This window comes from Centroberyx affinis, unplaced genomic scaffold (genome assembly GCF_046629955.1).
Source record: "Centroberyx affinis isolate AG114_WGS23_722 - 3 ecotype Tasmania unplaced genomic scaffold, CSIRO-AGI_Caff_v1 ptg006755l_1, whole genome shotgun sequence".
Taxonomy (NCBI): Eukaryota; Metazoa; Chordata; class Actinopteri; order Beryciformes; family Berycidae; genus Centroberyx; species Centroberyx affinis.
The window spans coordinates 857-23,240 of NW_027283427.1; the positions used below are offsets into that span (position 1 = coordinate 857).

The following is a 22,384-nucleotide window of genomic DNA, read 5'->3' on the forward strand; positions in this document are numbered from 1 at the left end:
TCCAAACTGAACCATTATTTTCTACTGAATTCTGAAGTCTAGAAGCCCTGGTGTTTGGTCTTGTAATTTCATCATATGCTTTAGGATTATTACTATTTGTTTGGTCATTGTAACAAAAAATCCCAGGCGACTCTCTCACTGAAAACTTAAAATCCTTTAATCTTAAACCTAATGCATCTTGCGGAGAATCAGTTTCCCAACAGAATCAGCAGAAACGGAAGTCATTTTGTTATAAACACACTTCTCAACTCGTATAAAGACTAAAACTGAATGTGATGTCATCCCGTCTCTCTCAGGCGTTCCCCTGCAGTCCTACCTGCCGGAGGTCAAGGAGCTGCTGGAGCTGGAGGAGCTGGGCAGCCTGAAGGCGAAGCCCTATTTTGAGTTTGTGCTCCGAGCAAATTATGAGCATTATCTGCAAGCCCAGATGTGACACACACACACACACACACACACACACACACACACACACACACACTCACACACACACTCACCCTACTGCACTTCAGCTTTCCTCTGCTTTCTGTTGATTAATTTTGTATTTGTTTGAATAAAAGTGTTCCCTTTTATAAATAAATGCCATATTTCTATATTTAGGCTCATGACTGGTCATTTTTAGATTTTTTTTTTTATTTGAATTTTTTTTTACAAATTTACAATTAATTTCCTGATATAAATGGGGTTCAGTGTCTTTCTGAAGCAGACAAAAGGAATTGTGGATGTTAATGGGAAAACAATTCAATTCTGTTCAGTTCAATGGGATTTATTGACTTGACATTGGACATGCCTTGTCAAAGCACTGTTGTAAAATAACAATAATGATTACGAAAAGTAAATGGTAAAATTAAAATGTCAAAAAAGTTTATTAAGATATGTTGGTAAGAATTCTACAAATTCATCCACTACATTAATCTACAGAAAAAGAGAAAAAGAGATGCTACCGGTAAGAAAAATAAGAAAAATCCCAGATATCCAGTATATATAAGCATTTCTCTCATTTATATCATAAAAGAAAATGAGTGCAAAGTCAGGCTTTGTTTGTTTGAGAGGAAATCTTACAGATAAAGTAGTGAGTGTAAGTGAGAGGAGGTACCCTTTAATATCTGAATATTGTAGAAATAATGTGGAATATTGGTTCCACCGACCGAGAGCCTGACAGAAATGTGACTGATCAAACCTCAGCCAGACGTTCAGTAACAACACCAGGAGCTGTCTGGAGTCTCTGTGTTGGACCTGTCCTCCTGTGAGACCGGAGCCTCCTGCTCTCTGGTGACGGAGGGCAGATGTTGAGTATAAATAGCAGAGAGAGTCTGACTGGGATTCTCCGTGCTGATCCACTTTCACAGCTCCAGCAGCGGCAGATGGCTTCTTGGGACCCAGCTCGCCTAAAAATAGGGGGAAAGTAGGTTAGATTGGGGACATCAACAATACATGACTGGACTGGTCCGCCTTTAATTGGGTCCCTGAGCCTTGAATAGTTTGGATAACGTTGTTATACGGACTTTTAAATATGTCATAAAGCTTAGTTTTGGAAGTTTGTAAACTCAGATCTGTGGTTGCAGGCTTAATTGCTGTTCTTGTACATTTAGGTTACAATTCCATATTATTAAGCCTTATCTAACCAGGCTAGGCCAATATACAGAGTCTGATTTAACTATCCCGGGTGCTATTAAATGAGCCTACATGGTTAAAAAAATATTATTTTTCTCTCTAAATCTGCTCTGGGCAAGATTTTGATGTGAAAATCCACGGTCTTATCAGCCTAAACTACAAACTATTTGCTGTAACAGAGAAGAGCGTCCGATCCCTACTAATTGAGACGCTGTATTCTCCGTTATTTACCCAAATTAAATCCTGGTGTCAGTATATGAACACTTCTCCACACACAGCAAGTGACAAGTGTGTAGCTAGTTCACTGTGTTCACCTTGCATCCCAGGTGTAAATCATTCCTTTATGGGTAGACTGAAAACCAGCAGGACTCCGAGTCCCGAGAACCTCTTTTTTTTTCTTGTGAAATACTGAATAGTTTTCCATCCTCTATAGGCCGCCTCTGATAATCAATCAAGAGGAAATCATTCTCTGGTTGAACTGTTCACCGCTCTGCATATGCAGCCTGTAACAGGGGGGTCAGGGATGGGGGGGGTGGGTGGGGTGCAATGCTTTGTTTTAAGGGGTCACGAGCCAAAAAAGGTCGAGAACCGCTGCTGTAGCTGACCCTGACCTCTGACCTCCCTGTGGAGGGGGAGGGAGGGGGGGAGAGAACAGAGAATTCCCCCACAGGGATCAATAAAGTAACACATTGATTTAAGAATGGGATTCACTTAGAGAAACCTGGAAGGAGCCTTACACTAAATAAGTTTTCAGCTCAGATGTGTTTAAAGAGCAAGAGTTTCTTAGAAATATATGATGAGTTCTATTCCGAAAGGCTAGATATCACTCAATATGTCTAAAATTTTAGGGGATCCAGTCTGTAAAAGTGTAACTATTTTGTAAAGGAAGGCTTGAGTTACCTTCTATGCTTTTAAAAAGTTTATAAAGTAACATAATTTGTTATAATGTTACTATCAGTTATATTGTAAGACTTATTTTTCAAAAGGTGGATGTTTCAGTTTGAATCAGAACCCTTTATTCAGTATCTATCACCAGTGTGTGCAACAGAAACAGATAAATGCTTTTCCATGCACGTCTTTTCATTCATTGGTACAAAACTGTAACAGTTTCAGGTCTTATTGTCCCTTTAAGACCGGACCGGCCTCTCTGAAGTCCGGCTCAGTAAATGTGACACCCGGTGCAGATCAGTTAGCAGTTGGATAAACACAGACGAATCTGTCGGCTCTGTTTTAACACACAGAGAGGAATTCTGCTGCAGCTGTCCGCTGTGTTTCAGGTCCTGCCCTCTCTCAGCTGCCCCCCCCCCCCCCCCCCCCCCCCATATTCAGTCACTCAGTCATTGTGGTTATTTAGTGATCCAGCTTCCACAGGAGCATCACAACCCTCATAGATAAGAATGGTGTGATGTTTCAAACGGGCCACGCCTACAGACTGCAGTACAAGTGTGAAACTCTATTCAGCTTCTATGAGCAGAACAATAAATTCACATTTTCTGTGGCTGCTTTTTCTGTGTTCAGAGCTTTAATGACCTTAAGCATGACTCTAGCTGGGTTATTTGAGTGTTTACAGGACAACCTACCAGCCATGTTAGAATACACCCACTGTCCTTCACTTAAATATATCAATGAATCTTATTAAAATGATGATTCAAATTAAAAATACCATTTAAGGAGGTGAGTAGTGACCTGGACCTCCCACAGACACACTGGGTGTCACCTGCCAGACTTTAACCTAAAGAGAGTCCAAATGTGATCTTGTAGGTTTTATCATCATAACAGACTCCATATATCAAGAAGAAATGCCAGAAATGTATATGGAAGTCATATATCTAAAACAAATTCATATCAAGGCAGCATCCAGCCTACATCTAATAATTTATCAAGTCAAGTCTTATCATACTGACAAAATAATATAATGTAATTCATCTGGATACAGGCAGGTTTAGAAGTTTAGATGGCAAATTATACTGGATGCTGGGAGTGTTTACTTTTATTTTCTACTGCTACTTGATGTGAATCAGATTGGTGTGTGTGTGTGTGTGTGTGTGTGTGTGTGGGAAGCGAAGGAGGGGCGGGGGGGGGGGGGGGAGTCTTGTATCTAATGAGTTTTCATTTCAGGCGTCAAGGCAATAGAAACTAGAAGATTTGAAAGGGTGTGTATGTAGACTTTTAATGCCCACTTACAGTGTGTGTGTGTGTGTGTGTGTGTGTGAGTGTGTGTGTGTGTGTGGCAGCCCCCCCCCACACGCACGCACACACACACACACACACACACACACACCCTGTTTCAAGGCCAGGCGCGCCATGCCCGGAGCGCGGCGGGCGGATTACACAGCCGGTGTGTCTCGCTCCATACACGGGCTCGAGCGCTCCGCCGGGGGGATTCGGGGGCTTCCTCTCCATATATGGGCCGCGCAGCGCGAGCGAGCCCCTCCGGCCCTCCCGTGCCACGGCCAAATATGGACGAAGGGTCGGGAGAATTCCTGCCGAATACACGGACATTCCTGACGGCTGTCCGGGAGGAAAAATGCTGGGTGGTATGGACGGTATATAAGGAGCCCGGTGGTCGCTGTCGCCCCTCAGCTGGAACCAGCAAGCGGGGAAAGTTTTCGCTCTTGAAGCCCGGGGACAAGCAGAGGTAAGCGGCTTGGAGGAGCGGGGCTGAGCGGTTGGATTTGGCGGGGGAAAGAGGGAGGGTGGGGAGGGGGGTTAGCTAGCGGAGCGAAGCACGGCTGCTGTGCTAGCTTAATAGAGAGTGAAACAGATCGAAAATAATCAGGACTGACTGGATAACTGATGGGAGTTGGCATTCAACTGCTGCTGAACTTCACTACCAGCTTCTGTTAACGGGAGTGTTGTGACAGTCGGAGGCCGCTGTCAGGGCGCCAGACCGGGGCTTAACACCGGGTCACAACCGATGCTTGTTTCTTGATGACAAAATGACATTAAAGCCCGTGTCAACTCTTTAAACTGATTTATTTTCCTCGCGTTAATGATGTGGCTGTTAGAGGGTCAGGATGCTGCAGCGGGTCTAGGAGAGAGAATATTTAAGTTGGCATAATGATTATTTATACAGTGTAAACAGGAGAGAGAGGGTGTGGATGATGGAAAAGCCATAATGTATCTGTTGCCTTCCCATTGATCAGCTGCTTACCATGATGGACAGGTCGATTATCTACTCCTATAGGGGATGAGTTCATGTATTAGGTTATTATTTCAGCAGTGAAAGATTTTATTTGTCCACATTACAATAATGCAACTTATGCAGTTGTATTAAGATGATAAATGTGTAGCCTATATTTGTGGATAGGTGATAGGATGTTTCTCCACTATCATCATACTGTGACTGGCTCAACTTGTTTTGCCTTTGCACAGGAAGCACACAGAACTGTAAATGAGAGTATATTATGATCAAATTTAGATATCCATCTTAACATGTCATTAGTCTAAAATTCAAATCGTATTTGTCTGAAAACAAGTGAAAAATCTGGCAGTGGGATGAGATAATTTCACTTGTTTCTTGATTTTTCTTTGAATCATGGTTGAATCTTGGCACTAGTGGAGTGATCTGCCTTACTGTGCCTTGTTTCAAGACAGTTCTCCAAACGGAAACTGCATTGGAAACAACTGAAATAATTAACTAAAAATCCCACTTTCTTTTTTACTATGAAGATTATTTTAGTATGTATGGTAAAGAAGTACATTGCTGTATTTCTACTTTGGTTTTTAGTTACTGCAAACAAGTTGCCCCTTGGGGAAATGAATAAGACTGAACTGAACTCACTTCATAGGCAGATTTTTTTCACCTGTTTTAAGAAAAATCTGATTTTGAGACTCCATACCAGACCAAATGACTAATTCATATGGAAGTAGTGTTTTTTTGCAGTGTATGGAGCGCTGGTAACGAGTCCTCCTGCTGTGTGGAAAACTAACCTTCTCTCACTTTATCCGTCCAGAATCCGCAGACATGTGTGACGACGATGAGACCACCGCTCTGGTGTGCGACAACGGCTCCGGCCTGGTGAAGGCTGGCTTCGCCGGAGACGACGCCCCCAGGGCCGTGTTCCCCTCCATCGTGGGACGCCCCCGTCACCAGGTAGGGATGAGCAGAGCCGCAGCGTCCCGTAACGATAATGGTAATGGAGAGGTGATAGGAAAAAGCACTAATATAGCTCTTATTCCTCTCTTACATGGTCGTTCTGTGGTGACAGGCAGGCTTTGACCCTTGACCTCCTGATTTTTCGGTTGCTTTGTGTGTTGGTGATCTAGGAATTAATGTTTTTTTTGCACTCATTGGAAGTCGCTCAGAATAAGAGAGTCAGCTAAATTACTAAAATATAAATGTAAAATGGAATAAGTAGACGTCACTCACTTCTAGAGTGTGATTAGTTCTCCAAACTCAGTTTCTGTGCATAAAACAGAACAAGAGACAAGAATGTTTATTATGTTACCCTTAACTTTGGTTGCTCACTGATTGTCATTTTGATTTGAAGCCTACTCTGTTGTTGCCGTTGTTTAAAGTTGCTCAGGATAAGAGCTAGATGTCCAAAATGTATATTTAGAGCAGACAGCACACACAACAAAATCATTAGGCTGCTGTTAATTGAATTCTGGGAGTGTGTAACCCGTGCCAGTGTTTATAGACGTCTGATCAACGCTTACTAACACTAACACATTTATTCTGGACTCTGGTGACGGTCCAGAATGTGTCTTTCGTGGCTCTTATCGTAAACTGAATGAACGGTCAGTCAGCCAAGAAGAGAAGAGTAATCTGGCTTTACCAATTAAAAGAATCTACTTTGAATTAGAGTCTCTCTGTTAACAGAACTTCCTCTTGGCCTTTTAGAGTCGCATGGAAAAGAAAACATCAAATCTAACAACGTTCACTTTTGTAAAAAAGTAACTCAGTGATTTTCACTCTAAGTACATTTTGAATGAGCTACTTTTTACTTTTACTTGCGTAGATTTTTACACCAGTAATTTTACCTCTACTTACATAAAACTTCAGCAAAGTAACAATACTTTTACTCCAGTAGGGTGTTTTGATACTTTTTCCACCCCTGCTTAAATCTGATTAAATTAAAAAGTTGGACACTTGGAAGACAGGCAACTAATGTGTGTAAATGCATAATAAAGTACAGGTGGTGTAGCAGCTTGAAGCAGGTTTGGGATTTCATTTCAGAGTGTTGTTTCAGGCCAGGAGGGTAACAAATCATTTGGAGAGCTCACTGTTGTTTTGCCATCATTCACTAAGCCTCTTGTGTTTCCTCTTCCCCCCCCCCTGCAGGGTGTGATGGTGGGCATGGGCCAGAAGGACTCGTACGTCGGCGACGAGGCCCAGAGCAAGAGGGGCATCCTGACCCTGAAGTACCCCATCGAGCACGGCATCATCACCAACTGGGACGACATGGAGAAGATCTGGCACCACACCTTCTACAACGAGCTGCGCGTGGCCCCCGAGGAGCACCCCACCCTGCTGACCGAGGCCCCGCTCAACCCCAAGGCCAACAGGGAGAAGATGACCCAGATCATGTTCGAGACCTTCAACGTCCCCGCCATGTACGTGGCCATCCAGGCCGTGCTGTCCCTCTACGCCTCCGGACGCACCACGGGTAAGCACACGGAGGAGTTTATGCACGACCAATGTGTCCAACTTGTAAATTGGTTCCAAAAAGTTTTATCCGCACACTAGATACTAAATACTTTATTTAATGCAATGCAATGTTTCGACCCTAAGGTTTTCGTTAGGCAAACAAAAAAAAAAGGGTTTTCTTTGCCCAGTGAAAACCTTCGGGTCAAAACGTCAGAGGCAAACAAACCAAAAATAAGGTTTTGTTTGCTGGACGAAGACCTTAGCTCTAATCCAGTGTGCAGATAATCCTTTTTTGCAACAATTTATGTGCAACGTTTGTGCACACTAGCTTTCCGTGTTGTGTCCGACTTGTAAATTTGTTAAAAAAAGTTTTATCCACACACTGGATTAGAGCTCCTTTCTTAATACTTTATTTAATGCAATGCAATGTTTCAACCCTAATGTCTTCATCAGGCAAACAGACAAAAAAAAGGTTTTCTTTGTCTGACGAAAACCTTAGGGTCTAAATGTCGCAGACCAACAACCAAAACAGTTTTTTTTTAGCCTCACAAAGACTTTAGGGTCAAAACATTGTAGGCAAACAAAATAAAACGAGGACCTTATCTCTAATTCAGTGGCGGATAATCCTTTTTGAACCGCTTTTCATGACTCTTGTATCCATCACCCGGCCTAAATATCGTTTGGAAGTGCACACCTCTGCTACTCTTCATCTCAGCTTGTGAGTTCCTCAGGTTTTAAGCGTGTGTCTCTGCTCTTCAGGTATCGTGCTGGACTCTGGAGACGGTGTGACCCACAACGTGCCCATCTATGAGGGCTACGCTCTGCCGCACGCCATCATGCGTCTGGATCTGGCCGGCCGCGACCTGACCGACTACCTCATGAAGATCCTGACTGAGCGCGGCTATTCCTTCGTCACAACCGGTGAGCGCTTGGGGTTTTTTTATCAGCTTTGTCCCTATTGTTGTGTGCTTTTTTTTTGTTTTTTTACGCGCTGACGGAAATGTCTCTTTTGTAGCCGAGCGTGAGATCGTGCGTGACATCAAGGAGAAGCTGTGCTACGTGGCTCTGGACTTTGAGAACGAGATGGCCACCGCCGCCTCCTCCTCCTCCCTGGAGAAGAGCTACGAGCTTCCCGACGGTCAGGTCATCACCATCGGCAACGAGCGTTTCCGTTGCCCCGAGACCCTGTTCCAGCCTTCCTTCATCGGTACGTGCCCAGAGCTGTATTCACTTTTTCTATGGAGAGAAATAACCATGGTCATTTGCGGCATGTCCTCCCCTCTCTCTCTCTCTCTCCCCCATACCTTCCTGTCTCTCTCTCTCACTGTCTCTGTCAAATAAAGCATAAAAAATGCCCAAAAAAAGAAATAACTGACACAATCTGAAAGCTTGGAGCTGAATTTTGAAAGGTTGAAACTTAGTTTAAAGGAATTAATTTGTACTCGTGTTTTGAGGTTTTGTGATCGTAAGAAGTCCCAGGATTCATTGCTCTGAAACTGAAGCACTGAAACTTTGTGTGTAGCTTTACATGTAAAAGTTTTTCTGATTTCATTACATGTAACCATTAATTTGAGTAATACAAACATTACAAGTTACAAGCACTCAAATTTTCTTCTCAAGTATTCTAACTGGAATTGCAAAGATAGATTTTTTTTTATTTCAAGTTTGCAAACTTTCTTACGACCACAAAACCTTTCAAAGCTTTCAGAACTTAGCTTCAACGTTTCAGATTGTGTCGGTTATTTCTCTCCATACTTTTTGGCCCAATCATATGATCCCATATTAAAACCCATCTGTCCCTTATGAAAAAGAACTATTCCTATAATAAAATTTGGGGGGATACTATAGAAATATCACAGAAAAACTAGAAGTCCTTATAGGAATAGAATGGAAATATAACAATATTATTATAGTAATACCATTCGAGATAAAGAATACCATAAAGTAGGTTCCTATAAACTCACTATTGAGTATCAGACACACTATGAGTCACTATAGGAACATTACAGGACTGTTACAGTGATTTCTCGTTAGGGGCAGCTGCAGATTTAACTTCATGGCTGTACACCTGAACAGGTATGGAGTCGGCCGGCATCCATGAGACCGCCTACAACAGCATCATGAAGTGCGACATCGACATCCGTAAGGACCTGTACGCCAACAACGTGCTGTCCGGAGGCACCACCATGTACCCCGGCATCGCTGACCGCATGCAGAAGGAGATCACCGCCCTCGCCCCCAGCACCATGAAGATCAAGGTACTGCAGAGTCCAGCTAACCGCCCCGAACTTCATCTGTCCGCTAAATAATCACAGCACATAGATCGGAACGGAATGAATTGCAAAAATCACCCGTTTTACTTAAGAGTCCGACTAGTTTATTATCTAGTATCTATAAAATATAGAGTAGGGAAAGGTGGCATTGTTAAGTTACTTACTATCCCTTAGAACAGTGGTTCTCAACCTTTTTCATATCAAGGACCCCTAATTTAGTCCACATTTGGGCCCCGGACCCCCCATTTAATAAGACTTTGTCTCTCAAACCCAAAAATATTTTTACTATTAGATATGATTTTGTGCAGAATCCCATGACTGTCTGTATTGTAGGTAGAGAGATAACAGTGAAACTATGATCAAAAAAGTAATTCTCCTACATTTTCTAATTGTGTTAATTTGTAAATTGAATTAATGGTGAAGTTTAACAATTCATCAGTTTGCTGGGGACACCCTGGAACCCCCTCAACGACCCCTGGTGGTCCCCGGACCCCACGTTGAGAACCACTGCCTTAGAACACCAAAAACACCTTAATTTAAAAAATAATTGGATTACATTGATTAAAATGGAATGAATTCAGCTTTGCCAAATCACCCATTCTACTGAAGAGTCCTACTAGTTTGTTATCTAGTATCTATAAAATATAGAGTAGGGAAAGGTGGCATGGTTCAGAGTTAAGTTACTTACTATCCCTTAAAACAGCATAAACACATAAACACCTTAATTTGTCCGCAAAATAACTGGATTACATTGATTAAAATGGAATGGATTCAGCTTTGCCAAATCGCCCATTCCCTAATATACAGCTGAAGAGTCCCTACTAGTTTATTATCCAGTTTCTATAAAATATACAGGTGAAGGTGTCACCATTCTGTCAGTCAAGGAATTAGGTTACCTACTTTCCCTTAAACAGGAGAGGGAAGAGTCCTGAAGCATCCAGCTCAGGTGGAAGTACTGTTACTTCTTCTACATGAGTAGAAGTGAAACTGCTGGTGTAAAAATCTACCCAAGTGAAAGAAAAAAAAAAGAAAATAGCTCATTTAAGATGCACTCAATGTAAAAGTTACTGAGTTGCAAAACAGAACATTGTTACATGTGATCTTTCTGTTGCAAAGCTGATAGGAGACGACACAGTTCAGACTAGGTTGTTTTTTAATTGAAAAGTTCATAAAGAAACAAAATAAAATGCATAAACAAACTCAACACGATTTCATTTGTGCCATGGATATGATTTATAATAGTGTGAAGTACAATAATACAGTCAGAACAAAAAGTAACATGCTCAAAAAAATACTCAAAAATGGACAAATTCACAAAAAGGTACTCAGTTATGCACTTAATTCCTTCCACTTTTAACCTTAAAACACCAAGTAGAAATGTCTTGAAATCTCAAAGTACAGGGAGTTTTTTGTTCCAAAACAGAGTCCATCAATCTTTGAGTCATTAGTATTGATCAACGACTCTATCAGCCCCAGAAATCTTACTTATTTCCTCTTTAGCTTACACCCTAACATCCCCCCCCCCCCCCCTTCCCCCTCCACAGATCATCGCCCCTCCCGAGCGTAAATACTCGGTCTGGATCGGCGGCTCCATCCTGGCTTCCCTCTCCACCTTCCAGCAGATGTGGATCAGCAAGCAGGAGTACGACGAGGCCGGCCCCAGCATCGTCCACCGCAAGTGCTTCTAAACCCCCCCGCCCCCACCTCCACCCCCGCCCCCCCGCCCGGCTCAGGATCCGAACCAAAGACGCTGCACCGCTGCCGTCCCGGGACAGTTTTCACACCGCGACCACAGACCCCCGTGTGTCTTCTCCTGCAGTGAACTTACAGCACGACTGGAGAGCAAAACGTCTCCATCGGGACGCACGGAAAGAGTAACGCCAACCTGTACATAATTATGTTATTTATTGTTTTTGTTTTTTTTTTGTCATGTGTGTGATATTTTTTTGGCTTCGAGGCACAACACACTCCAACTCGGACCAACTAAAATAAAAAGAAAAGACCAAAAAACAAATAAGACAACAAAGCAAATAAAAACCTTTTTTTTTTTTCACGTGTGACTACTGTCTGTTCTTTCTGACACTTTTGAATGTATTTATAAAGGGAATAACAGGAGCTGAAGCACACAGCTGCTCCAAACTAGACTTAGACTGATATATCACTTTGCTGATATTGATTTATTATATTCATTAAATATCAGATATCAGTCAATCAGTGCTGTTCTCCTCTGATATGACGGAGGTTCCTCCTGATCACAGCTACAGAGAAACAGGCTGGAAAACCTGACATGACGTTTTATTTTCTTTGTAGGTTTATTTATCCATTTAATGGCTCAATAATGTTTTCTGTAAGTTAATTCTTCATTTAAAGGCAGTTAATGTTTCCCAGAGTGTCTCTCTCTCCATTGAGCAGGTGTGGTGGCTCCCTCTGCCTTAAAGAGCTGCTGACACTAAAATAATTTCATTAGTTTGGTTTCAGTGGAGAGTTTTAGTGTCCCGTGATGGTCTGAATGCTGTTTCCACCCTGATAAGAAGAAAATGAATGGGGGAAACACTATATTTGTATGTTTTTTGGCATTTAAGGGGGAAAGAATTGCACAAAATATCAGCTATCAGCAGCTTCAATACAAAAATATCATTATCGGTCTTCAAAAACCCCATGTGGGTCGAACCCTCCTCCAAACCATTAGCGAGTGAAACCAGACTGTTTGTCTTGTAGTGAAGTGATAATAAACTTTAAGAGGCTCTTACAGTTCGGACGCCTCCTGCTGTTTGGACGATTTTGCTCCCAAGACAAACAAAAAGTTCCAAGTTCAAGTGGTGAAATAAATCCAGCGGCTTCACCAAACCCCATGCCAAGATAAATAATGTCATGACTTCAGGCTGTAAGTAATGTTCACATCATCTGCCTGCTGTTGGCCAAGACTCTTAACATTATTCCCTCAGAAATTAATATTTACCCAGGTATTTGGGAGAGATGTTAGGCTTCACTGAGCCAACAAGTAGCAGTTTGAGACTAAACACTGTCAAGAGAGGTAGACATTAATACTCTGATCGCCAGTTCTCATCACTTTCAACACCTCTGACATAAAATAGGCTGTGTGTCTCTTTACCAGATGAAAATAAGTTAAGTATAAAACATATTTATCTACACAAACTGACAGAAAATTTGGTTCAAAAGTTTAAAAAACGTCTTTATGTCTCTGTCAGTGCTGGGTGGGATTTTATTACTTTTCCCAGTAAAGCAGTGTTAGGAATTAGCTACACTGCAGTTTCAGCAGTAATGTTACAGTTAGAAATAATAAAAAATATATAAATCTTGACTTTATCTGGTTTAAGTATTTCTGTTAGCCTAACATTATTTTTGAAACATGTAACAAGTAATGGATTAGATTCTCAGTAAGGCCCAACCCTGGATTCACCTGTTGTCTTTACTCCACAGATGGGTGCAGTGCGCATGCGCGGTGTGGTCTCTGCATCTTGATGGAAAATAATATTTCATAAGATTTCTCCTTCGTCAAGCCAGCCAGATTTAGCCAGGATTAGACCGGAAATCACACAATGTCGCCGTCAAAATAAAGGTTTACAATACAACGCGATACAACTTTATTTAATCCTACATGTGGCAAATTAAAGGACATAATTAAAAGTACAACCATTAAAAGCAAACATAGAATACACACATCACATAACATAAAGACACGGGACAGCACAGGTTAACAGACTGACAGCTATTTGCATATTGTGCTATTAAAGTGTAGCTGCAGGCAGAGGTCAGCAGTCAAAAACTGAAATTATAATAGTTTACAGTTGCCCAGTGTTGGAAACCTCACATTTCTTAAAAACAGTATTGCTTCTGGTACAAAGGCCTTTTCCCTTTGATTTGTCCTGCACTGGAGAACCAGAGAGCTCCGACCTGATCTGCAAACCTTTGATACACCCATCTTATCACCCTAAATCACAAAGGACAGCTGGAACAAAGAAAAACATCCCATCCCACTAATTGAGATTCACCTTATTTTTCCAAATTAAATTACAAAGTGTCTCCTGAACAGCAGCAGAGAAAGCTGGACTCACCAACAGTAGATATTTTCCTTTGGTTTGCTTTGGTATAAAGCATCACAGACGGGCCGGGTTGGGAAACAGTCGTCACCTTACAGGATTTCTGGATGTTCAGATTTTTCAGACATTTACCTCTTGCTGCCATTTGGAGCTGCAACATTGCCTAGTGCAGCTTTAAAATCTGGTAGAAGTTCTGTGTTTCTTTGTGAATTTTTGTCAGCCCTATGGATATTTTCATCCTGCATCGTCCTGCATGTTCTGATAATGACAGTGATGTTCAGCACAGACTGTAATGCACATGCCCTTATACTTCTGTACAGTCAGTCAATTCAACTGTATTTGTAGGCACATTGAGTTACATTGTTGTATGAAATGTGCAGTGGTGGAAAGTAACTAAGTACATTTACTCAAGTACTGCACTTACGTACAATTTTGAGGTACTTGTACTTTATTGAGTATTTCCATTTTATGCTACTTTGTACTTATACTCCACTACATTTTAGAGGGAAATATTGTACTTTTTACTCCATTACATTTATTTCACAGCTATAGTTACTAGTTACTTTTCAGATCAATATTTTATATTTAAAACATTTGATCTTTATAAAATAACTATAAAATAGCATTGTTATAGATTAGACTACCCAAAAGTATAGCTAAATTGTTAAGATTAGCTTCACGTTGACAACTTTAAAATGCTGCTTACATGTACATGTATGTCAATAAATCAGTATTAATATTCCAATCATTTATGAAAAATATAACTCTCTAAATGGGGACAGTTTGCATAATGAGTACATTTACTTTGATACTCTAAGTACATGTTGCTGCCAATACTGATGTACTTTCACTTAAGTAAGATTTTGAATGCAGGACTTTTACTTGTAATGGAGTATCTTTACATTGTTGTATTGCTACTTTTACTCAAGTAAAAGATCTCAGTACTTCTTCCACCATTGGAAATGTGCTGTCTAAATAAAATGTTATGTATTTATTTTTGTCAAAATGTTATTTTACAAATAGGGCTTTTATGTTGAAAGTTATGACCGGAACTCGTATGTTTTATTGTGTCCGACTTGACGCTGGCGGTGAGACTTTAATGTCAGTATCCTGCCTGTCAGGAGGAGAAGCAATGCGCGTCGAATGACAGCGGGAATACAGGGGATGACTGGGATGAAACTGGACTGCTGATATCCGCTAATTCCCCTGTAATGAAGTCTGGGTGAGTAAAAGCACATCTTTAATAAACAGGTTAAATAAATACCTCAAGGCACGGAAGCGTAATCCTCTGTAATAACCTGACCGTGTTTACAAACGGGGCTTAACGGATCAGGCAGGTGAGGGAAACGTCGGCCAGCTCTGCATATCGCCGTGATATCATGGATACTATTTTAAACCTCAGATTTAGACTCTGACATAGAAGATATTTGCGGTACGTGCGGCTGGAAAACACGGCTGTATTATAATGTGGTGGCGTGGCTTTATAGGCTGAAATCCTGAGGCGGCGTTGCAACGGTGTGACTGAGGGAATTATAAACCAGCAAAACAGGAGAGCCATATTTGGGCTTCAGAAAAAAAAAAAAAACTTAAATAAATACATTAAATTCGCCTTATAATCATAAAACGTTCGCCTGGTTGCGTTTCCCGGACAGCTCGGATGTAGGCCAGCTCAGACAGATGAATAATTAATGCAGTTTCTCTTCACTATAGGAATCAGTAAACATCACAGGTGTTTTATAAAAATGAAGGAAGCATTTATTCCAGTGGTGTAGATGAGTCGGGCCTGGCTGGAACAGACCATCAGTCATTGCTATGAGTGTGTGTGTGTGTGTGTGTAGTAGTAGTAGTGGTCAGCAGGCCAGCCAGTCTGCAGACAGGTAGATCTCACCTGGTGCAGTTACGTCACTGAATGCTGCAGGTGGGTTCCTTCAGGTCAGTTAGGCCTATTACAGTCTCCTGCAGAAACACACATGAATGCATTGGGTAGAATATTGTTGGGTTACTTTAGATTATGTTTCTAGGGATTGTTATTAGTATTATTATTAGTAGTAGTATGTATTCAGTCCAGTAACGCTAATTTGGCACATAGCCTAGATAGTCCTGGTGACTCATAACCTGGACCTAAAGATTGGTCCTGATTGGCTCATATTAAGCCCTCAAAGTCTAAGGCTCAGTGGTAGAGATGTGACACTTGGTGCAGATATGCTCTGGACATGCTGAACGTTTTCCGCCTTAAAAGTTTGGCCGCCATTTTGGATTTTTATGAAAAGATATGAAAAAATATTTTTCTCATGAACCGTAAGTTAGAATGATACAGAATTTGTCACAAATATTAATTGGGTGTGCCTATACTTAGCTGGTGAAAAGCTAAGGGATCGGTCTAAAAATGGCCAAGTTATTAAGTTAAAAAGTATTAACATAAAGTTCAACTGACTGTAAAACCATGACATAGTAATCAATCCACTTGTCATTTTACAGGTTGGTCAGAAACATCATATTAAAGATGTCTGCCAAGCCACATGATGACAGATTTAAAGAAAATACAGCCATTTGAACTTCTGTTGTGTGGTGATAATTACAAAGACTCTAATACCCACAATGCCCTGCAGGGCAATCAGGGAACTCTGTGCATTCTTTGTCGTGCTGTAGTAACCTGTTCATTGCTGCTAGTAGATATATTTTTATTTCCTCCTCTCTGATTTCCCAGTGCTTAGGACCGGACACGAGCAATAACAAGAACCATGGTGACCAAGAAAATCCGGACGGAGTACATGAAGAAATTCAGGGACCCGAAATGGGAGACGTTCTCCAAGTGTTACGAGGACTCGCTGAAATATCGTCTGACCCGGCGGGTGATGGAGCATTCCCACAAGCCCTGGATCTGGGAAGGCTGGGACAGCGGGTCCGACTCCAGCGGATGGTCCACCCCGAGGCTGACCAGGAACAGAGTAGCCCCTTTGTCCCTCCCGCCGCCGGCATCTTTAGACGCCAGGCATCAGAAGCTACTGGAGTTAAAGTCCAACCTCGATCCGAAGCCTCCTTTTGAGGACGGAGGAACAGAGGTGGAAGCCGGGGAAGCTCCGGTCTTAGATGCTGCACCGTCCACAGGTGAGCAAACTAAATGTAACCCTTATACAGCTGAATGTGGCTTTACTGATTTCATCTTCCCATAGAGCACTCCCAAGCTTTTTCAGATCAGCGACCACAAAAAGGGTACGCATTAAACCAAACACCCACATTTCATCAGACTACATCGGAAGGAACCCAATCTAAGAGGAGTTTTGTTGTTTGATATTAAATAACAGAAGTGTACAAAAGTCTGTACTGTAGGTAGAGAGAGTGAAACCTAAGATTAAAGCAGTCATGCGTATAGAGTCTCTAATAATTGAAATTATGTTATTCCTCATTTTGTTGAGACCCCCTGGAGTCATCTCAAGGACCCGTGGAGGTCCCAGCACCCTACTCTGGGAACCATTGTCCCATGGTTTGTCACAGTTGACGGGTTTTTACTTGGTCTTATATTTTCCTTAGCATTGTACAGTAATGTCAAGTTTTATTTGTGATCCTCTGTGAGCATCGCACTTACACTGCAGGGGTAGAAGCTCCAGTCCCTCAGGAGACAAAGTGCTGAAACTGTCTGGACTGATGGTTCTGTTGGCCCCGATCACACAGGAGGCTTTTTCTCCTGCTCAAATGAAAGTGCAGCTCTGAGCGTTGCTAGTAACAGAGAAAGCAAGAGCTGAAAGGATGCAATTAGTATTAAATCGTTCTCATTGCTATGCAAGACATAGTTTGACAGCAACTTGCAAGCTATCTAATTATTGCTAATCTGAAGTAACAAAGGGGATAACATTGCTGAAAATACAAATGGAGACAAAGCGATTGCTCTGCTTGCTCTTGAAGAAGAGGATGAGGAGTTCACTCTGAAGCAGAGGATGTTGGTACACGACGTCCTGCTGAGGAGAACAAAGCACTGAGAGTTTTATCATCTGGTCCAAGAGCCGAGATAGTTCCTGTTTCAAGGCTGTTTTCACCTCACAGAGGAGCAGGTCAACTGACCTGTTCAACTTGTGAAACCAAGGATGGTGACACTGACATAATGTGTGGCACAGCTAAAGCTGAAACATGCTCTGCACCACATCCAAAATGCGAGGTGCATAGTTTGGAGAAGTGCGTCTACTGCGATCAAACAATTGAAATAAATGAAAAAAGGCGTATGTTGAAAAAAGCGTCCTATGTGATCACAGCCATAGGCACCTTGTATTTGTTTTGTTTTTTTAAGATTTATTTTAGGCATTTTTATGCTTTATTGAGAGATAGTGTGAGAGAGAGACAGGAGGGTATGGGAGAGAGAGGGGAGGACATGCAGCAAATGACCGCAGGCCGGATTTGAACCTGGGTCTCTGAGGGAAGGACTGAGCCTTATGGTACGCGCTCCACTCGGTGAGCCACCGGGGCGCCCAGCACCTTGTATTAAAGCCTCCACCAAATTGCATTTGTTTTTCTCACTTTGCACCAGCTACACCAAACTGCAGTGTTGTCTGTTTATTTGCCAAACTTGTCTGTCTCTCTGTCATCTGAAGGAGCTCCCATAGAAAACGGTGTGACTGAAGTGGACCTGGGTCCGGCGAAGGAAGCCCCGACCACCAGCGGACCCTCGGACGACACGGCGACAGATGACGGGCCGGTCGACAGAGTCTCCTCCGACGAGGAGCCGGTAAAACCGGAACCCAGACGACGTCACCGCCGCCGCGCCCCTCGCTCCGAGCCGGGACACCGGGACAGTTCCCAAGACGACAACCCAGCGCCGGTCCGCAAGCCGTCGAGAGCCAAGAGCCAGCCGCCGGCCAGCAGCAAGGAGAAGGAGAACCGGAGACCTTCCAGCCGACACGACTGGACCGAGAGGCAGACGGAGGTCAGGAGGACACCGAATGAGGTGAGTGTGTGTGTGTCTGTGTGTGTCTGTGTGTGTGTGTGTGTAGGTGTGTGTGTGTGTGTGTGTGTGTGTGTGTGCTTGTCTTCACTAAAGGGCTTCAAACAGACACTGTGATAAAAGCCTCAACAAAAACAATTAGAAGGGCTCTCGGAGAGCGCAGACCTCCGCCAAGGTTCGTGCTATTATTGCTTGTTCGTGAGTTGGATCCGGATCCGCTCCAAAACTTAATGGGTTCTTCCTTGGCCCATGCTACACCCTTCCACCAAGTTTCATGAAAATCGGGCCAGTAGTTTTTCCGTAATTCTGCTAACAGACAAACAAACAGACAAACAAACAAACAAACAAACAAGAGCAAGTTAGAACAAAGGATTCATTTGGCAGGCTGCAAAAAGGGCATGAGTCTTTTGCAATAGTTATTCTTGTGCATTCTTGTGTCCATGATGTGTTTGATGTAATATCTAATGGCTGAAGAACAATTCCAAAACAAAGGAGTGCATAGGATGGATAAAGATCCTGGAACGTGCCAAGTAAGATGCATCAGATGGTCACTTGGCGATCAAGAACGGATGGGAAGGCCCAAGATTCATCGTGAGAAGGATGCTCCGGTCTGTAGCCTGTAGTACAGAGACGGTTGGAACAGTTGGGAAAAGGAAAACCTTTGTGTTTTAGTTGATTGTACATCTGGGCTTTCCACATGAGGAAGCTGCATCGCTGTATAAAAGGCAACGTGTGATGTCACCAAGTTTCTCCTTTTTATACCATTTCAAGGCCTCTCACCCTCCCGTACTCACACACTACACCGGCAACATCGCCCAAAGTCAGTGAGGGCTCAGTCTGCGAGTCCAGACTCCAGAGTCCAGAGTCCAGACTTTGGGATTCAGCCAGTGTCTTGCTCCAGGACACTTCAGCAGGGTGGTTGCTTACCAACATGAGGGGATTGAACCCAGATCCTCCAGTTGAAGGACGGGCTTTCTAACCTTTGGGCCTCCCTGCTGATCCAGACACTGAACAGAATGAACATTGAGAAATATAATAATGAGAAATGTAGAAATAATCGCGCCCCTTTAAGCTTTACCTACTGATGTACCCGTTAAGAGTAGAGCTGCAATGATTAATTGATTAGTTGTCAACTATTAAATTAATCTCCAACTATTTTGATACTCGATTAATCGGTTTGAGTAATTTTTTAAGAAAAATAAGTCAAAATTCTCTGATTCCAGCTTCTTAAATGTGAATATGTTCTGGTTTCTTTCCTCCTCTATGACAGTAAACTGAATATCTTTGGGTTGTGGACAAAACAAGACATTTGAGGACGTCATCTTGGGCTTTGGGAAACACTGATCCACATTTTTCACCATTTTCTGACATTTTATAGACCAAACAACTAATCGATTCATCGAGAAAATAATCGTTAGTTGCAGCCCTAGTTAAGAGCATCACCTAAACGCCTAAAATGTAAAATGCAAAAGCCAGTACAGAATCTGGAGTCCTTTAGCTGATTAGCTCGGCCTCATTCATGGCCTCATGCGACACCAGAGAAGCAAAGCCATGTCATTCAACACTCTCCCCGGCAAGCATGAATAATAAAACGCTGGTGTGTTCTTCGGAAACGGGTTCCTGTCTCACCGACCTGACTTCCCCCTCCACCCCACCCCTCCTTCTTTTTGTTTTCCCCCCACAGAGCCACAGATCCGACGCCTGCGTCCAGACCCGGCGGGAGTCGGACAAGCGTGGCTCGAACCTGGACCGCCGGCGGGCCCGGTCGGCCGACCTGGAGAAGCTGAGGCGGTCGGAGCTGACGGTGGCGGACGACCGCTGGATGACGGAGTACATGCGCTGCTTCTCCGCCCGGCTGAGGTAGAGGCAGCAGGCAACACGGCGCTGGCGGCCCTCTTGAAACACCATAACCTATCCTACCCCCCCACCCCCACCCCCCCACACCACTCCAGCACCATGTTTCCTTATTGGAGAGTGGATAGCAGAACATCGTGGTGGAGCAGGTGTCGTGGTCGTCAGTTTGTTCAGTAATAAAGTAACAAGACGACTTGGGGACGATGTTGTCTGGTTACCTCAGTGTTGTACATACAGTCAGTCATATTGGAAGGCCACACCCTGTCATATCACCCCCTGTTTCCCTATTGGAGAGCGGATAATAGATCAGGCATTATGACTGTCAGTTTGTTCAGACGAAGTAATGAGATGACTTGAACGATGTTGTCTTGGTACTTCAGGGGTTCTGCAGGAGTGTATCGCTGCTGTCAAGGAAAAATCACCTATAGCTGCAGTTCTGGTGTTTTTCTTGAATCTAAAGTTTATATAGTCATTAATGTGTAGACTAAAGCCCTGCTCACACTGGACTGATATGACCTGGGGACGTCCAGTGATTTGTGAAAATTTCAGAGATCGTCTGTGAACTTAATCCAGTGTAAATCTGACATGTTAAAGCAAAAAAAAAAAAAAGACTGTGCAACTGGAACTTGGTAACTTCAGCTGTGATTGTTTTGGTTTTTTTTGCAATTTCTTCTTCTAAACCCTTGATTTCTCTCTTCCTCTCATGAAAAGTGGAGGAAGTAGCCAAATTTATAGGAACACATTTTTGGAAGGTTGTAGTTATGCTTTCCTAAATCAGAACGTGATGAATTGTAATCTTGACCTCATATAGTTGTATCTGCGACACTGGTGATTTCAATTAATTTCATTTTGGGGGTTAATTCATTAATTACATGAGATTCCTACATAATATTTAGTAATTAATGAGAAAGTAAACACTCTGCAGATGTGTGTTTTTTTTCCTGACGACAGCGATCTAGTTTTCAGCCCCAGTTTTGTTATTCAGCCTAGAATTGTTTGAGATGTGAGTGCTTGAAATGGTTTTTCTTTGGCTCCGTGTTTCTGGACAGCTGCATTTGTTGTTTCACAACGAATAGTCAAACTATAGAGTGAATAACTCTTTCTAAGCTTTTTTTTAAAAACTAAACTACACTACAGATCTAGATCACTATTTGAATGTATTTTGTTTCCGAGCATGAAGGTCTGAAAACACATTGCTGTGCTTTACGTTTGCTTTTCAGACAGTTAATATTTTCTTTTTGAATTCTATCACAAAGGCAGCTGCACATATTTATAACTTAGATCAAGGTGTCTGAATCAATGAGGTAGTTGGAAGGACCAAACAGCGGAATATTTTTGATATTTGAGTATTTTTGGAGCTACAGATTATTCAATCTATTGCCATGGCCTGGGTTTTGATTAGGAGAGGCTTCTGCTAGGTGGCATAGTAAAAAAAAGTATAGAAAGACATGATTTATCAGTAAAATCAAGTATTTTCAGTGGGTAAATAATCTTCTAGCTTTATTTTCAACGGTGCAAATAATCTCCTCAGTCTTAATTGTATTCCAGTCAGTGAAGGTGAAAGGGAAACATTTGCATTTTGAAGTTTAGCTTGTGTTTCTTCAGGCTTGGCACATTGTGGAGTCGGATTTCGTGACTCTATAACAGAAGCCTCCAGCTTCTGGTATCCATTGGCTCGATGAGGAATACCTGCAATACTAACATGCTGCTTTTCCATTATCTGCAGTGCAAATGCAAAATTTATTTTTCAGACCAGTGTGGCTGGTGAACAAAAATAGACTATAAGTCAAAATACCAAGGTTTCCTTTTAAAGGGGAATTTTGTTAATTTCAAGTTTTAGGGTGTTATTTGGACAAGTAGACATTTCCCTTAAAGTTTCCAAGACTTTTTACTGTTTTAGTAGTTTTGAGTTATGACTTTGTGAGATTAAGAAAAATGCAACGCTATAACATTGTTGATTTACGTTGCTTGAAATGGTGGAAAGCTTTCTACTTATCAGAAATCCAGCCTAAAAATCTATTTCCCCTTTAATATTGGCATTGTTATCCAGCGATGAGAT

At 42.3% G+C, this 22,384-nt stretch overlaps 2 protein-coding genes across 2 annotated transcripts; both read left to right on the top strand.

Annotated features, from left to right (window-relative positions):
• The first annotated feature begins 4,161 nt into the window (after positions 1-4,161).
• Positions 4,162-11,165, top strand: LOC139639033 (actin, alpha cardiac muscle). Its single transcript, XM_071513072.1, has 7 exons — positions 4,162-4,249; positions 5,568-5,707; positions 6,899-7,223; positions 7,964-8,125; positions 8,220-8,411; positions 9,281-9,462; positions 11,022-11,165. Exons 2-7 carry the CDS (start codon positions 5,579-5,581, stop codon positions 11,163-11,165), a joined length of 1,134 nt encoding a protein of 377 aa, XP_071369173.1. The 5' UTR covers positions 4,162-4,249; positions 5,568-5,578.
• Positions 11,166-16,279: 5,114 nt separating this feature from the next.
• ccsapa (centriole, cilia and spindle-associated protein a) lies at positions 16,280-20,335 on the top strand. The gene is made up of 3 exons (XM_071513074.1): positions 16,280-16,646; positions 18,122-18,474; positions 20,156-20,335. The coding sequence occupies exons 1-3, from the start codon at positions 16,280-16,282 to the stop codon at positions 20,333-20,335; spliced, it is 900 nt and encodes a 299-aa protein (XP_071369175.1).
• Positions 20,336-22,384: the final 2,049 nt, after the last annotated feature.

What these genes read in the sequence shown, in the direction of transcription:
- ccsapa (XM_071513074.1), top strand. Translation starts at nt 16,280, where the DNA reads ATGGTGACCAAGAAAATCCGGACGGAGTACATGAAGAAATTCAGGGAC. An exon ending in AGATGCTGCACCGTCCACAG is followed by an intron (nt 16,647 to 18,121) that starts GTGAGCAAACTA and finishes TGTCATCTGAAG; the next exon opens with GAGCTCCCATAGAAAACGGT. An exon ending in TCAGGAGGACACCGAATGAG is followed by an intron (nt 18,475 to 20,155) that starts GTGAGTGTGTGT and finishes TTCCCCCCACAG; the next exon opens with AGCCACAGATCCGACGCCTG.
- LOC139639033 (XM_071513072.1), top strand. Translation starts at nt 5,579, where the DNA reads ATGTGTGACGACGATGAGACCACCGCTCTGGTGTGCGACAACGGCTCC. An exon ending in CTATTCCTTCGTCACAACCG is followed by an intron (nt 8,126 to 8,219) that starts GTGAGCGCTTGG and finishes TCTCTTTTGTAG; the next exon opens with CCGAGCGTGAGATCGTGCGT. An exon ending in CCAGCACCATGAAGATCAAG is followed by an intron (nt 9,463 to 11,021) that starts GTACTGCAGAGT and finishes CCCCCTCCACAG; the next exon opens with ATCATCGCCCCTCCCGAGCG.